Source organism: Furipterus horrens, unplaced genomic scaffold (genome assembly GCF_987537825.1).
Source record: "Furipterus horrens unplaced genomic scaffold, mFurHor1.1.pri manual_scaffold_10, whole genome shotgun sequence".
NCBI lineage: Eukaryota > Metazoa > Chordata > Mammalia > Chiroptera > Furipteridae > Furipterus > Furipterus horrens.
The window spans coordinates 14290728-14305280 of record NW_028327180.1 but is presented as its reverse complement, the minus strand read 5'-3'; the positions used below and the strand labels follow the sequence as shown (position 1 = coordinate 14305280).

The window sequence follows — 14553 nt, the reverse complement described above, 5'->3', positions numbered from 1 at the left end:
GGATAAGGCTCCGCATGGCATGTGGTTGCCTTGGTGCATGCGAAATGAAAACAGGTGGCCATAGGAAATGCCGACAACAAGCAGGAAGAGGAGTCACTCCCTGGACAGGGCTTGGGGACCAGGCAGGGAAGTGGCTCATCAGTCATGCACGCCTCTCAGTGGCTCTGGCCTGCCCCAACACCGCAGCAGGCTGTTCTTTCTGCTTCGCTGAAGCCCCGTCTTCATAGTTGTGAGTTTTTCAAAGCCAGTGGAGGGGATTAGGCTTTCCATGATGCTTCAGTTTCTCAAGTACCTGACTAATACTTGAAATAATTAAGAGACTTCTTTATTTTTAATTGCATCTACTTGTTTGGTATGCGACTCAATTAATCCATTCTTGTTGTGAATGTATTGGAAGACCCTGCACCCTCTTGACCTCTCCTTGTAATTATGGCCATCCTTCTGCTTTGAAGCACTGCTTTGATTCCACACCGAAACGCCCGTGCGTCGCTACATGGCTGAAATGCCCACTGCTGGGACCCAAGGACAGTCATCTCAGAGCGCGGTTCTGCTTGTCCTCAGCAAGTCAATGGCCTCTCTGTTCACCTCCTTTCCCCCGTAATTCTGCCCCTTCCCCTTTAGAAGTTTTTAGTCATATATTGCAACTTGAACAAGACGGCTAGCTCTTGTCTCTGAGGCCCAAAGAGCAATGTTTTCACAAACACAGATAAATCAATAAATGTGGCTTATCATGGTTGGCATTGCCGGCGGGTGCCTCACCGCAAACATTATTGCAATTTCACCATCATGCCATCATCCCTCCCTCCCCCCCCCCTTTCCAAACACACACCCAGATTTGTTTCTCCTTCCCTTAGATTATACTATCTGGCAAGTCTACATTCAGATGAAAATTGATCCAGGTGGCAGCCTGTATTTGGGAAGCAGTTTTAACCAAATTGTGTGAAATAAAGTACTTTGTTCCAATGTTGTCTCTGACTGGTGGTCTGAGAATTTCCATCTGCTTGGATCTTATGAGAAGTTTTTTCTGCCACGTAATCATCACCACGTGGTTCTCAGCTCTATAAAGCAGTACTGTGCTTTAAGATTCACAGTTCTTGACTGAGGTAAAAGACAAGATATTAACCCTGTAAATTATGTGTCTTCTTCAAAGTAAGGCCTAAAAGGCCTTTCAATGGTCTATGCAACTGTCCTTGGGGAAGCATCTCCTTCTCTCTTTTTGGTACTTTTCCTGTCACCTATCTCCTTATATTACTATACAAGGAATGTTTATATAATCTGTTGAAGTTCAGGGAAAAGAAATAAGGTTAAGAAAATTGAAGGTAATCCCATGATAATCCCTTAAAATATTTTTAAGGTGACAGAAACGGTATTAACATCCACTTGTTTCATTCATGGCTGGGAATTATGTAGATAACTTGTGTCCCTCACCGTTCTCCCAAGTATAATGGGACGTTGGGGAAATTCAGGTTGTACACTTCTGCATTAGGGAGTTTTATGCGGAAGAGTGTATTAGTCCATTCACACTACTCTATCAAAACAGCATTAATGCATTTCTCACCGTGTCTAAGATCAGGGTGCCAGTGTGCTCTCTTCTGGGTCACAGACATTTCACTGTGACTTACCCATGAAGGAGTGAGGGAGCCCTGTGCGGCTTCTTTTATAAGGGCACTAATCCCATTCATGGGGGCTCCACCCTCATGACCGAAGTTCTTCCCAGAAGCCCCACCTCCTGGTACCATCACCATGGGGATTAGAATTTCAACTTAATTAATGTGTGCAGGGGGCCGGGGCGGGGGGTGGGGGGGGGCGGTGCACAAACATTCAGATTATAACAGGCAGCTTGCAATTGCCGTCACTGAGTCTCTGTAACATACATTCCTCATTCAAGAAGTTGTACGGCCCTTGTGAACATGGGGCAAAACTTTTCATCCTAAGGGCAGTGAAAGAGGATTTCCTTCCAAGGGATCGAACCATTTGTTTTTGCATCTGAATCTGAGACTCACCATTCTTGATTTACTATCTTGTGGCAAAAATCTGCATTTCTGGAATTTTTACAGGCAACTCAGCCATTCACTTATTCAACAATCTTTTAGTGAGTTCTGATTGTAGCATGGATATAGTGCTAAACCATGCTGCCAACCTACTAGAGGGTTGGGTCGGCTGACCTTTAGTGATGAAAGCAAGGAAACCCTGGAGACCTGGTCATTGGCCACCACGTCACATCTTTCATGAGTAGCTTTCTTACAGACCGGAGGTTACTGGGACTCATTTGCAGTTACCAGCCACATTCTACAGAAGGACACTGCTGCTTAAATCTTGAACGTTGACTAAACTGAAATTTGTTTGTGTTGCCTTGTTTATTCCTCGCAATGCTTTGTTTTTTTTTTGGTCCAGAAACAGAAAAGCTCATCCTAGAGGCAGGCAATGGGCTGCCATCCTGGAAATTCAATGACCAGCTTTTTCCCTGCGACGTGTGTGGGAAAGTGTTTGGCCGACAGCAGACGTTGTCGCGACATCTCTCGCTGCACACAGGTGAGTCAGGTGGCCTCCCTGCTGAGCCCTCCCCTGCCCAGACCCCCAGCTTCTCTCTTATCAAGAAGCCGAGTGTCACTGAGGAAACCGTAACAGGAAGTGGTGGGCATGTTTTCATCCCAACCTTCCCAAGCCATTTTACCCGGCAGGTTCAAATGGGGCCCTGGGAAAGGTTTTTTAATTTGTATGGAAAGGACGCATAGAGTTCCCACAGGATTGATGAGAAAAGAAGCACCCTTAGGCATATCTCGGTAAAATTCAATTCTTCAACTCTCAGGAATTTATTGCTCTTCTTGGCCCAGGGGATGGGACTGTCCCCCACCTTTTTGGACTCATCTTATTGTAGGTGGGAGCAGCAGGGACACAGAGTACCCTGGTGGAGGAAGAGTCACTGCCTTTAATTACACAGGATAGTAGAGAAATATGGTTGATTCTGTGTGCTGGGAAGGGAAAAGCCACCAAGTTAAGGAGTAAAGAAGGAATAAATATTAACTTAATCAATGCAGCAGAAACAAGTAAAGACAAAAAATACAGTAGAGACCCTGGCCAGCTAGCTCAGTTGGTTAGAGTATTGTCCAGATGCACCAAAGCTGCGGGTTCGATCCCTGGTCAAGGCACATACAAGAATCAGCCAATGATGCATAAATAAGTGGAACAACAAAGCGATGTTTCTTTCACTCTCCCACCTTCCTCTTTCTAAAATCAATGTTCAAAAAAGAAGCACGGTAAAATCCATTGTAAACATAAACCAAGGTGGAAATAATATAATGAAGTTTTCAATTTTTACACTGAAGATCAGACTTTTAAAAAGTTAAGGGGTATCTCATTTACAGGAAGTGCAAAACAAAATGATAAAGAAAATAAATAGAGGTTTTGCTTATCACATGAAATCGAAAAGAAGACAGGACAGGCAGTATTAATATGACAAGATTAATTTTCTTTTATATATATTTTATTATTTTCATCTTAAATATTAAACCACTAGGCAAAATTCAGTCATACACTTAGCCGCACACGCACATGCACACACACACACAAAAAAAAAAACTTGTAACATGTTCAACACAGCAGAGGTTTTATAGGCCACATGTTCCGCATATACGTAAAAGAAATTTAAAATAACCAAAAGTCAATAAAATGTCCTACCTAATCAGATCAATGGAAAGGAAGAATATCAAAACGCAAATTATAGGCCTCTAGAAGGAACGAAAAGGAGAACACTCCATACCTACAGCTGCAACAAACAGCTACAGCTCTGGTCAGAGGGAAATTCATAGACCACCGATAATAATACTGGGGCCTTATGCTTTATTGTATAAATCTTTTCTGTGTTCTTCCCTGTGAAGTAGATAAGACAGGTGTTTTTTTTTTTAAAGGCAAGCTCAGTATTACAAAGTGAGAACACTAAGGACAGAAGATGAGGTAGCTTTTGTCTTCTGCTACCGTCCGCTCCCTTTATCTGTACAGTGAGAGTGAAGCCTGCTCCTCGTACTTCCATTTGCTTGATTAACCAAATGAATTCCGACTGCCATTCCCGAAAGCGGCCTGAAACACTGTCAGTTTTAGGAGAGAGTCTCCATTAAGAAACTAATTGAAATTTTTATTTTATTTATGTAAAATGTAAATCTCCAATTAAATTATTTCACATGAGTCATTTTTTTTCCCCTTTAATTTCATTAGTTTTTTTTTTTTTTTTAATTTCTTGGCTGACCCAGGCCTGGAGCTTGGAGAAAACAATGGGGCTTCTTTTACACATCAGTCTTACGAACGCTGCGCTTCTCTCCCCTGCCCTCAGCGTAGCAGCCCCACACGCCTGCCACATGGGGAGTCGTGTACACACACACACACCCTCACACACAACATGCTATGCTTTTAGCTCCTCTTAACCTGTGGGTATCCAGGAAAAAGCAGAGGGTCCAATTGCCCTGGGACTTTCTCTTATCTTGGGAAGTAGTAATACAGGCGTGACCTGCTGGGCAAAGACTTCTGAATATTTTCAATTCCAAAGCCTTTCCTTTGTCCTGACTTGAAACAAGACTTGAACTCCCCCTTTCCTTGATACCTTCAAGGGGTCACTTGCCAGGTGTTGCGATTTCACTTCTGAAGTCATCTGGGGCCTTTTCCTGTCCCTTCTCCCCCAGAGGAAAGAAAATACAAATGCCACCTGTGCCCCTATGCTGCTAAGTGCCGTGCGAACCTGAACCAACACCTGACCGTGCACTCGGTGAAGCTGGTGAGCACGGACGCGGAGGACATTGTCAGCGCTGTCACCTCTGAAGGCAGTGACGGGAAGAAGCACCCTTATTATTACAGGTGAGCTGTGGCCGGAACCCAGCAGCCTCCCCGACACTCCCCGGGCTCGGTCCGCACTCTGCCCTGCGCTCTTGTGGCTGCTTTGCTTCGACTGAGCCCTGCAGGTGCAGTGACTCCGTGCCTGGCCTGGGTGCCCTGGTGCGATTAATTGAAAGGGAAATGATCTGGGAGGTGACTCCCAGGGACAAAGCCACAGAAAGTGGCAGGCTGGGAATTGTTAGCCTGTGGGTCTGTGCGTCTGGTCAGCTGCCCCCTTTGTAACTGAGCACCTTGCTGCTTCCTGGGGATTGTCCTAAGGAAAAAAAAAAAAAAAGACTAGGAAAAATAAGCCTGAGGACCCTGAGTTGTGTTGTCCTTTAGTGCCTGGAGTTTATGGTGTTCTCCCACATCCAACCATAAATCCGTATTTGATTTGGGTGCCATAAGAACCCCACGTTTCAGGCTTTCTACCAGATCTGGCCCATAAGAAAGGCCGGACGGGTCTGTAGGAACTTGCTTTGGCACGAAACGTCTCCGTGGATGGGTGGCTTCTGTCAGGAATTGTCACAGGCAGGAGTGCCATCCCACAACCTGAGCTTTTATTCCTGCCCAGAAGGTTTCCGGAGGCAGCGGAGGCTCGCGGGTACACAGGGCACTCCGAGGGCGTCCATGTACCAGCCCCACTCATACCTTGGCGAGGCATTTTTTGCATCTCTTTGCCCAAAGGAATCCATTAGAAGACATGCAGCATCTGGAATCTGTAATTTTTAATTAACTTTATGACGATTTGGCATTATTAGAACATGTATGGGATTGTTACATTAGGCTGCCACTGAATCTTCTTAGCGTAGTGACCACTTCTGAGGCTTCCCAGGAAGCAGGAGAATTCCCTGATGCAGAAGCTTTCAGTGGGAGGGGATGAGTGTGCTCTTCTGTTTTCTGAGTGCACTGGGTGGGAACGGGTGGCCTGCATTTAGAATATCACTCCTCTCTCTCTCCCCCTTTGCCTTCGTCCGCTCATATAGCTGTCATGTGTGTGGATTTGAGACCGAGCTCAACGTTCAGTTTGTCAGCCACATGTCACTCCACGTGGACAAGGAGCAGTGGATGTTTTCCATCTGCTGTACCGCCTGCGACTTCGTCACCATGGAGGAAGCAGAGATAAAGGCTCACATCGGCACTAAGCACACAGGTGACCATCCCTGCCGGCCCTTCTGCCCCCCATTCCCCGCCACCCCAGACGGCCTGCCCACCAAGCAGAAGCGTTCTCATCGTCATGTGACACTGACATTTCCTTCCTCAAATAGAAGAACTTCCCCAGGGGGCAGAGCCACACTTCCCTGGGGCCACAGCGCCATGGCCAGGCACAGCTTGTGCACCGGCTACGCTGTTGACTTGTCACCACCATCATCATGACAACAACCATTAAGCTCCCCCGATGTCCCAGGCTTGCCCCTAGCCCACTGGATCCCACATAAGCCTCATAACGACCCTCAGAGACTAGTGCTATTGTTATTATACTCTAGAGGCCGAGAACCGAGGCTTAGCAGAGGTGAGTTATTCTGTCCAAGGTCAGACATAGGATGTGACCCCAGAAACTCAGACCAGAACAGGTTTCATTCAAAAGTCTTCTCTGTATTGTCGCTTGGCTGGCAGCCCCCTCAGCACCCTTGGCAAAGGCTGGACCTCGCTGCGTTGCTGGGCCAGGATGCTGCACGCCTACCCCAGCAGGCTCTGCTCCTCGCCGGGCAACTGCCGCCCTGACACCCCACAGTAACACGTAGGGGGTCTGTGCAGGGGCAGAGAAGTGCAGAGTCTCCGGGAACAGCCCAGTCACTCCCTAGGCCATGGCCGGACATTGCCAGGGCTCGCCTTTCATTTCAGACTCTTGCCATCCTGGTTAACTTCTTCCATTTAATGATGTTAACATTTTGACTTCGCCATGCAATTATCCTCTCGCAAGTGATGGTTACAGATGACACCGGCGTGGAGTCATTATGTGAGAATGAGGAGGAGCTCCCTGCGTTTGCAGGGCTTACAAATTATGAGCTGATGTTGCTGACCACAGCCCCGGGTGTTGGGTCAGCCCCTCACATCATCGGCACTTGAAGGATTCAGGAATGGAAGCTTCCCTGACATTTGTGCTGACGATGTGCGTGGCCGAGAAGGATCTCTCTGTGCCTTCCCAGCCGCCTTGGCTCCGTGCTGCCAACAACAATAAAAGCTTGTTTTTGTCAGTAAGTTGAGCAGCTCTGACTTGGAGGTCTGCAGAGAGCCATTCTGCTGAGTGAGAAGGTGCCATTTTTACAGTCGGTTGTCTGACCATAACCACATTAGCACCGGGGGCCACAGCGGGGCTGGGAAACCCACGTTGAAGACAAATCAAATTCAGCATTTCTGGAGTAGCTGGCAAATGAAGGGACAGGCCAGCCTCTCCCATTTCCACTGACTTTTCAGATACTTTTTTTTCCCTCTCTTTTCCAATTCTTCTAATCTTCTCTGCACCAACATGTGCCTACATCCAACCGAGAACTTTCCTCCTCCCTCCCCACTCCACAGCCCCCTTCATCGCCACCCCAGCTTAAGAAAACCATAGAACCACAAAGGCTGGAAAGAAGTTGGACTTAGTCTCTAATTTTGTGAGTCTTGGTCTCTCGTCTGATTTACCTGTCACGAGAATGGGCACCTTTTATTCTAGTGCCCTGGGAAACCTGCAGTGCTGTCTCCTTACCGAAAAGAAGTTGTGATCTACAGGATGCGCTTGAATCGACGCAGGACATTTTTATTTGGTCTTTCGCAGACGTCCTTGCTGGCTGCTCTTCCCCAGGGCGTGCCTGTGAATGGGGTGCTGAGCAGCTGTCTGCAGAATGTCCTCTGTCTAGGTGTTCTGCGGGGACCCCACCTCACTCTCCTTCTCCCACTCCCGGCTCCTGTCCCTACAGAGAATATCAGCAAGGGGACATGCTCCCTGGGGTGTGTGCTCGTGACTTCCTCGACTTCCTCAATGCAAATTTTGGTGCAGTTTTTAAATGTTGTGAGAATGGCATTGAGGAATTTGAATGGCTATTAGGAAAATACAACCACCAATAGCCTACCCCACACTGACATCACAATAACTTACCCAATCCCTGTTTCCACATCTGCCCTAGGAAGGCTTGGAGAAAATAGACTAGAATATTCATCGAATACCATGAGAAGGATTTGTAAAAGTTTAAGGCACGATAAGCAATCACAAAGGAAAAGAATCAAGAGATTGGACACCTGGAAATTTCTTTTTTTTTTTTTTTTTTTTTTGCAAAAGAAAGGAAGAAAAGAAGGAAATCCCGCCCCCCAAAAAACCACATATTCTGAAAATGTGTTTGTAAAAAGGACACAAAAGTTAATATATTCATATAGAAAGTTCATCTGGTAAGAAACACTTTAGGTCTCTAAGTGAAGAATATGCAAAGAACATGAAGAGTGAACTTACAGTAGAATAATGAAAAGCTAATCACTCCATAGCATAAGGAAAAATGTCCAACCTCACTAAGCAGTCAAAGTAAAGGTCATGAGTGGCTTATGTAACCTGTTCAGTTGGGAGCACATTTTATAGCATCACCCAGTGTTGCCAGGTGCTATTGGTACTCTTGTGCCTATAGCCCTGCAAAGTGGTAGAACTTAGGGAAATGATTTAGGTCATAGATACCAGGGGCTTGAAAATGTAATGCTCTGTGACCCAGTAATCCCACTTCTGGGAATTTACCTGTAGGGAAGAAAATCAGCCAGCAGATTAGTAATTTAACTTAAAATTTAATCTTAAAGAAATATTGAAGCAGAGTAGCATTAGTCCACGCCTTGGATCTGCAACCCAGTCTCTCTATATTTTCTATCTTAACATAAAAATCTGGGGTAACATTGAATTGGTTTAGAGGGAATTGACATCTTAACCAATATTGAGTCTCCTGAACCATGAATAATATATAACACTCATAATATTGTAAAGACCCCATCATAGCATATTCGCCCCACCCAGCCATTATGTTATGGTTGTCATGTATTTACATATGTATGTGCCATAAACCTTACATTATTTCTGGTTTTTTAAACAAAATTAGTTTTATTACCATTTAAAGAGATTTCAGTCATAAGAAAAACCTACGTATTTACTCACATAGTTGTTTTTGCTGGCGCTCCTCATTCTTTCATGTGCATTTGTTTTTACATTTGGTGTCATTTCTCTTCTGCCTGAAGAATTTCTTTGAACATTTCTTGTAATGTGGGCCTGCTGGTGATAAATTTTTTCAGCTTTCTTATACCAGGTTTTGGGTTTTTTGTTTTGCCTTTGTTTTTGAAATGTGTTTTTATAGTTGTTTCAGTACCTTAAAGATGTGGTTCCACTACTTCCCACTCACATTGTTTCCAGGGAGAAATCTGCTGTCATGCTTACTTGTGTTTCTCTGCACAGAATGTGTCCTCTTTCATCTCGCTGCTTTTAGGACTTTTTCTTTATCACTGGTTTTCAGCAATTTGATTATGATGTCACTTGTATAAATTTCTCCATCTTTCTTATGCTTGGAGTTCATCCCAACTTTTGGATCTACGGGTGTACAGTGTTTCTCAAAGATGGCAATTTTGGGGCCTTTTCTTTAAATATTTTTTCCTACCCTCAGCACTCCGTCAGGAACGCCAATTAAACTTATATTAAGCTGCTTGAAGGCCTCCCACCGTTCACCAAGGCTCTTTTTATTTCCGTGATTCTTTTCTCTCTGTTTCATTTCAGACCATTTCTATTGCTATTACCTGCAAGTGCACTAATCTTCTCTTCTGCTCTGTTTAAATTGCCCATGATTCCATCCAGTGTATTTTTCATCTCAGACATTGTTATTTTCATCTCTAGAAATCTTATTTTAGTCTTTTTTCTATCTTCCATCTTTCTACTTAACTTTTTGAGCACATGGAATGCAGCTATATTACTGTTCTTATGTCCTTGCCTGCAAATTCTGACAACTGGGTCAGTTTTCATTGGTTGATATTCTCCGCGTTCAAGTTGTGTTTTCTTGTTTCCTTGCGTGCCTGAGAATTTTTATTTGGGTGTCAGACATTGTGATTTTTACCTTATTAGGTTCTGTATATTTTATATTCCTATAAATATTCTTGACCAGTTAATTACTTGGAAACTTTGATCCTCTCGGGTCTTGCTTTTACAACTTGTTAGACAGGCCGGGCGCAGTGCTCCATCTAGGGTTACTTATTACCCACTTCTAAAAGATTTCCTCCATTTTCTACCCAATGCCCTGGGAATTATGAGTACTTTTTCCAGTCTGGCTGGTGGAAGCAGGCAGTGCTGTCTAAGCCTTTCAGGTGGCTTTTTTCCCTCCAACACATGCTCTGATCCGTACTCTGCTGAATACTCACAGGAGACCTTCTGCAGGTCACTGAGTTCCTCCTCTCTGGGACTCTACCCTCCAAGGTGCAGTCATGCTGATCTCTCAGACGCTCTGCTCTGTCTCCTCAAGTCAGCCGCTGTGTCGGGCTCCGCCTCCCTCCCCTCTCCCCACACTGCAGCCTGGAAGGATGCAGGGCAATCATAGAGCTCCCCTCTTTCCTTTCCTGCCTCTCAGGGATCATTTTTCATCATTGCCTGATGCCCAGTATTGTGAAGACCAGTGTTTGACAGGTTTTGTCTGTTTTTTTCAGTTGTTTCATAGTGATGGTAGATTCTGTCTCTGATAACACTGTCTTGAATGGAAGCAAAAGTCCCCTGATTTTAATTGACTGTTCACCCCTGGCTTGGAGGGAGAATTCCGTGCACCGACAAAGAGAATGGATTCTAGAGTCAGACCGACTGACTAACCTTATGGTGCCTCTTCCCTTCCCTCATCTGGAAAATGGGGGCGATAAGACTGGTGCCTCAGCCATCTTTTCCAGAGAATAAAATGAGACAAAGCATTGAATGCATGGCCCAGTTTCTGGGACGTGGTGATACTTTTAGAACATCTTAGCTACTATTATCATCTTATTTTCATTATTGTAAGGCCTCCGTAAACACTCGTCTAATGAATGAGTGCCCGCTCGTGGTCCCCAGTACCGTGAGTGTCAGTGCTGCAGTGACTGGGCCCCGGGGCCCCAGTGGGTGTCCTGGAGGGGCTTGTGCAGCCAAGAGACACAACCCCACCCCACCCCCAACTGCTGTTAGTCTAGGTTTACGTCTCCTGAGTACCTGACTTGCCTTTTTTTTTTCAGGGGAGGACAGGAAGACCCCAAGTGAATCAAATAGCCCCTCCTCCTCCTCCCTGTCTGCTCTGAGTGATTCTGCTAACAGCAAAGACGACTCAGACAGCTCCCAGAAAAACAAGAGCGGGAACAACCTGCTGGTCATCTCCGTCGTGCCTGGGAGCCAACCCTCACTGAACAGTGAGGAAAAGCCAGAGAAGGGTAAGGGGGCAGGCGGGTTGGCCTGCTTTACCCGCGCCCTTCCCAACTCAGAAGGGAATGACCCTTTCGGGAGTGTTGTTGGAAACAGATGTTAGGTCCAGGAACATTCCTCTGGGCTTGATTTGTACCCAGTCTGGGGTGGAAGGACGGGGAGTGTGGCATCGACTCCAAAGCTGTAACTTCTTTTACACAGAGATGCAGGGAACAGCATCTGGAAGGGTATAAACTGGGGTTAGGGGTGAAGAAAGGGGATCTCGGCCCTGCTCCTGCCCTCCGGTCCCTCTGCCCCATGCGCCTGTACACCCAGCTCCGGTCCTTCCAGGGTTCGAATGCGTTTTTTGCAACTTTGTCTGCAAGACGAAGAACATGTTTGAGCGCCACCTGCAGATACACCTCATCACCCGGATGTTTGAGTGTGACGTGTGCCACAAGTTCATGAAGACCCCCGAACAGCTGCTGGAGCATAAGAAATGCCACACTGTCCCCACCGGTGGACTCAAGTAAGGAAAGCAAGTACAGAACCTTTTACTGTGTTGTTATTAAACACCCTTCCCCCCACCCTTCCCCACCCCCACCCCCTCCCCTGAAGGTTTTGGGGTCACAGAAGAGGGAGAGCTTGGCCTGAGGGGAGTCAGGCAGTCACCTCTGCTGCCTTTAGCTGGGTATGAATTAGACCTGTCCCTGAGGGGTCAGCAGACATCAGCAGGAGAACCCACAGCACAAAGAGCCCAGGACCACGAGCAAGCACCATGGCACGTGGGGGCAGATCAGTACACAGGGGCCCACTCAGCCTGCACTGCCTGAGTTTTGTTCCGACTTGATATGAGGGGATTGGGTTAGTGTCCCCAAGTGTAAATCATTACACTGTCACTGCACTTCACCGTGTCTAGTTTTTCAGGTGATTGGCCATCTCTCTTTAGCTAAGCATTACAACCGCTCCATCCGTACCCCACCCCAAATATTGGAACTGTGCCCATTTGAACAGGCAGGAGACAGTGTCTTTAATCCAAGGCCCACATGCCTCCTGAAACATGCCTTATGCCTTCCCAGGAACTGGCTCTGGGATCTCCCTGCCTGAGATCTGACCTTTTCAGTCACATTATTCACAGATCACCACCCCTCCCCCACCCCACCCCCCACACACAAAGACCTAGACAGTTAGCATCATCATTAACCAATATTTACAAGAAGCCCTCTGGTCTGAAGTGAGACTAATCAGTTATTACCAAATGCACTGTGCGTCTGGTTTGATGATAGGTGCTAGAGGGCAAACAAGGAATAAAACCTAATTTCCACCCTGAGGAAGTTTATGTCCTACCATGACCAGAATTTAATCTTCCAGTGGTTCTGAAATTGGCGTCCCTGTTCACAAGGCGCTTAGGGGCTAGGAAAAAGAACGACGCATATGTCGGGCCCAGAGATGCACAATTTTCAAGGCAGAATTGTTCATTTTCAAGGCAGAATTGTTCATGTTCAGCCGAAATGATTACGTAATTTCAAAGAATAGAAAATTACATTTTACTTAATACAAGGGGGAGAAACCTTGTTTTAAAACATTTTGATCTTGAAACACAACTTGCTTGAATGTCCTGAATGGGCGCGGGATGGAGAGACCCAGGACCCCAGGGGTCGAGTATTGGGGCCACGTGGGGTTGTTTCCCCCAGCTCCCACCCAGTCAAAACCCTGCCCGAATAGTGGAGTTTGGGAGCAGCACCTACTGTGGAATTCCATTTTGTTTTAGTCTTGGGGATGCTTAGGTGGGAGGGGGAGGGGAGGTCACAAGGGATGGGGGAGGGGCCGTTATAATTCAAAAAAAAAACAGTAAATGGGAATTTGATTTGGTTTGTTCCCACTGTCCCTTTCTAAATATTTGTGCACTCTTATTTAAAAAGAAAAGCCATGTATTTCTGTGGTTGGACTAGTGCTCCTTGCCCTTCCCAGTTGCCCAGTCACAGCCATTAACTCTGCAGCCAGCCAGTCGTGGCTCTGCCAGGTAGCCTTTCCTCAGGGACCTGATGGGTCCCGAGCCTCCGAGCCACTGGGGAGAACACACAGTGAACGCTGATGCTTTTGCCGGTACAGACACTTCCCATGCGGTGCTAACGGTCCCCTGTGTAATAGTTTATGTTCTAGGATGACCAAGTAGAAGAATACTTTGAAAAAATTGATTATGCCTTCTGGCTATACAGTGAGTCTTTGTTTTGTTTTTTTTGTTTTGTTTTGTTTTGTTTTCCCTTTGCCATATCAGAGAATTAATTTGCCTGAGAGAGTGCCGTGACGATAAATAACGGGGACCCTGCTACACCCTTAGCACTTGCCCTGAACAGCGAAAGCAAGACTGAGCTGTGGGTCACAGAAATGTCCTTAAAGTGAAACAGACTGCCGATGTCTAAATTGCTTTTCTGTGATGGAACTGCTTGTACTCTATATCCTGTTCATAATGCAGATCAAATAAGATTATACTATTATTTTTCTTTTGCCGTAGCTCAGGACAGTGGTGAGTTTCAGACTCCTCTAGGTAAGGCCCAGCTTGGCGTAGGGGTTGTGTGTGCACCTGACCTGGGAATGGGCTTTTATTTCTCTCGTGTGCACTCTTCTGTGAGCTGAGGTTCGAAGGCTAATGGCGGGCTTGGCGCTGAGGAGCAGTGCACGGTGCACTTGGTCGTGTTGGGCTCTGCTGATCACCTCTCCCAACCCTCAGAGGCAACGCACTCCTGGGCCCCGCCCCGCGGGCGCCCCGCAAGAGCTGAGGCAGCCACTTTTGCATTCGCATTCTGTTTGTAAAGAGAGCAAACACGCTACAGCTATCATATCAGCCACTGACTCCAGCCTGGCAGCTTCTCAAAGAGCAGAATTTGTTAGCCTGGCCCCCACTGCTCCTTCTCGCCCCTCTGGACAGCCAGGAGGCCTTGGGGGGGAGCGTAGCCTCATTGCATAGGATGGAGGAACTGGGCCACAGAGAGGCCCAGGCTTTGGCCCAGGGCGTATCCAGCTAGAGCCCAGTAAGGTGACGGAGCTGGGACCAGAATCTGCCTAAATCACATGTAGAGGCCAGTCCAGTGCCTACCATGTGCTGAGTACTTACCAAGCACTGTACAGAATGCAGAAGAAATGTAAGATATGGTCCTGCCCGCTGAGAATTTATGATCCAGTTCAATTATTATTATTTCCATGACGTAATAATGTATGAATAATGTCTTCAAGCTCCAGATAGCAGGTGTCCCTCTCCCTCCTTATCCCTCACTAGTAGACGGGCTGGTGGGTGGGTGTCCTCCCATGTCCATGCTGGTCCTCCCCTTCCTTCCCTGGTGGAG

The 14553-nt window shown here is 46.5% G+C and overlaps 1 protein-coding gene across 2 annotated transcripts in view; it reads left to right on the top strand.

The window, feature by feature from the left end:
* The window catches only part of ZNF827 (zinc finger protein 827), a 157044-nt gene that overhangs the window by 140961 nt on the left and 1530 nt on the right, over positions 1–14553 (top strand). Inside the window, exons 9-14 of one of the 2 annotated variants that reach the window (XM_090288647.1) lie at positions 2395–2532; positions 4674–4845; positions 5850–6016; positions 11047–11238; positions 11561–11738; positions 13725–13778. In XM_090288647.1, the coding sequence (XP_090144773.1) occupies positions 2395–2532; positions 4674–4845; positions 5850–6016; positions 11047–11238; positions 11561–11738; positions 13725–13740 (863 nt within the window). In that variant the 3' untranslated portion in view covers positions 13741–13778. Of the gene's footprint in view, positions 1–2394; positions 2533–4673; positions 4846–5849; positions 6017–11046; positions 11239–11560; positions 11739–13724; positions 13779–14553 lie in introns of those variants that run through there. The other variant, XM_090288648.1, reaches the window with a different exon arrangement.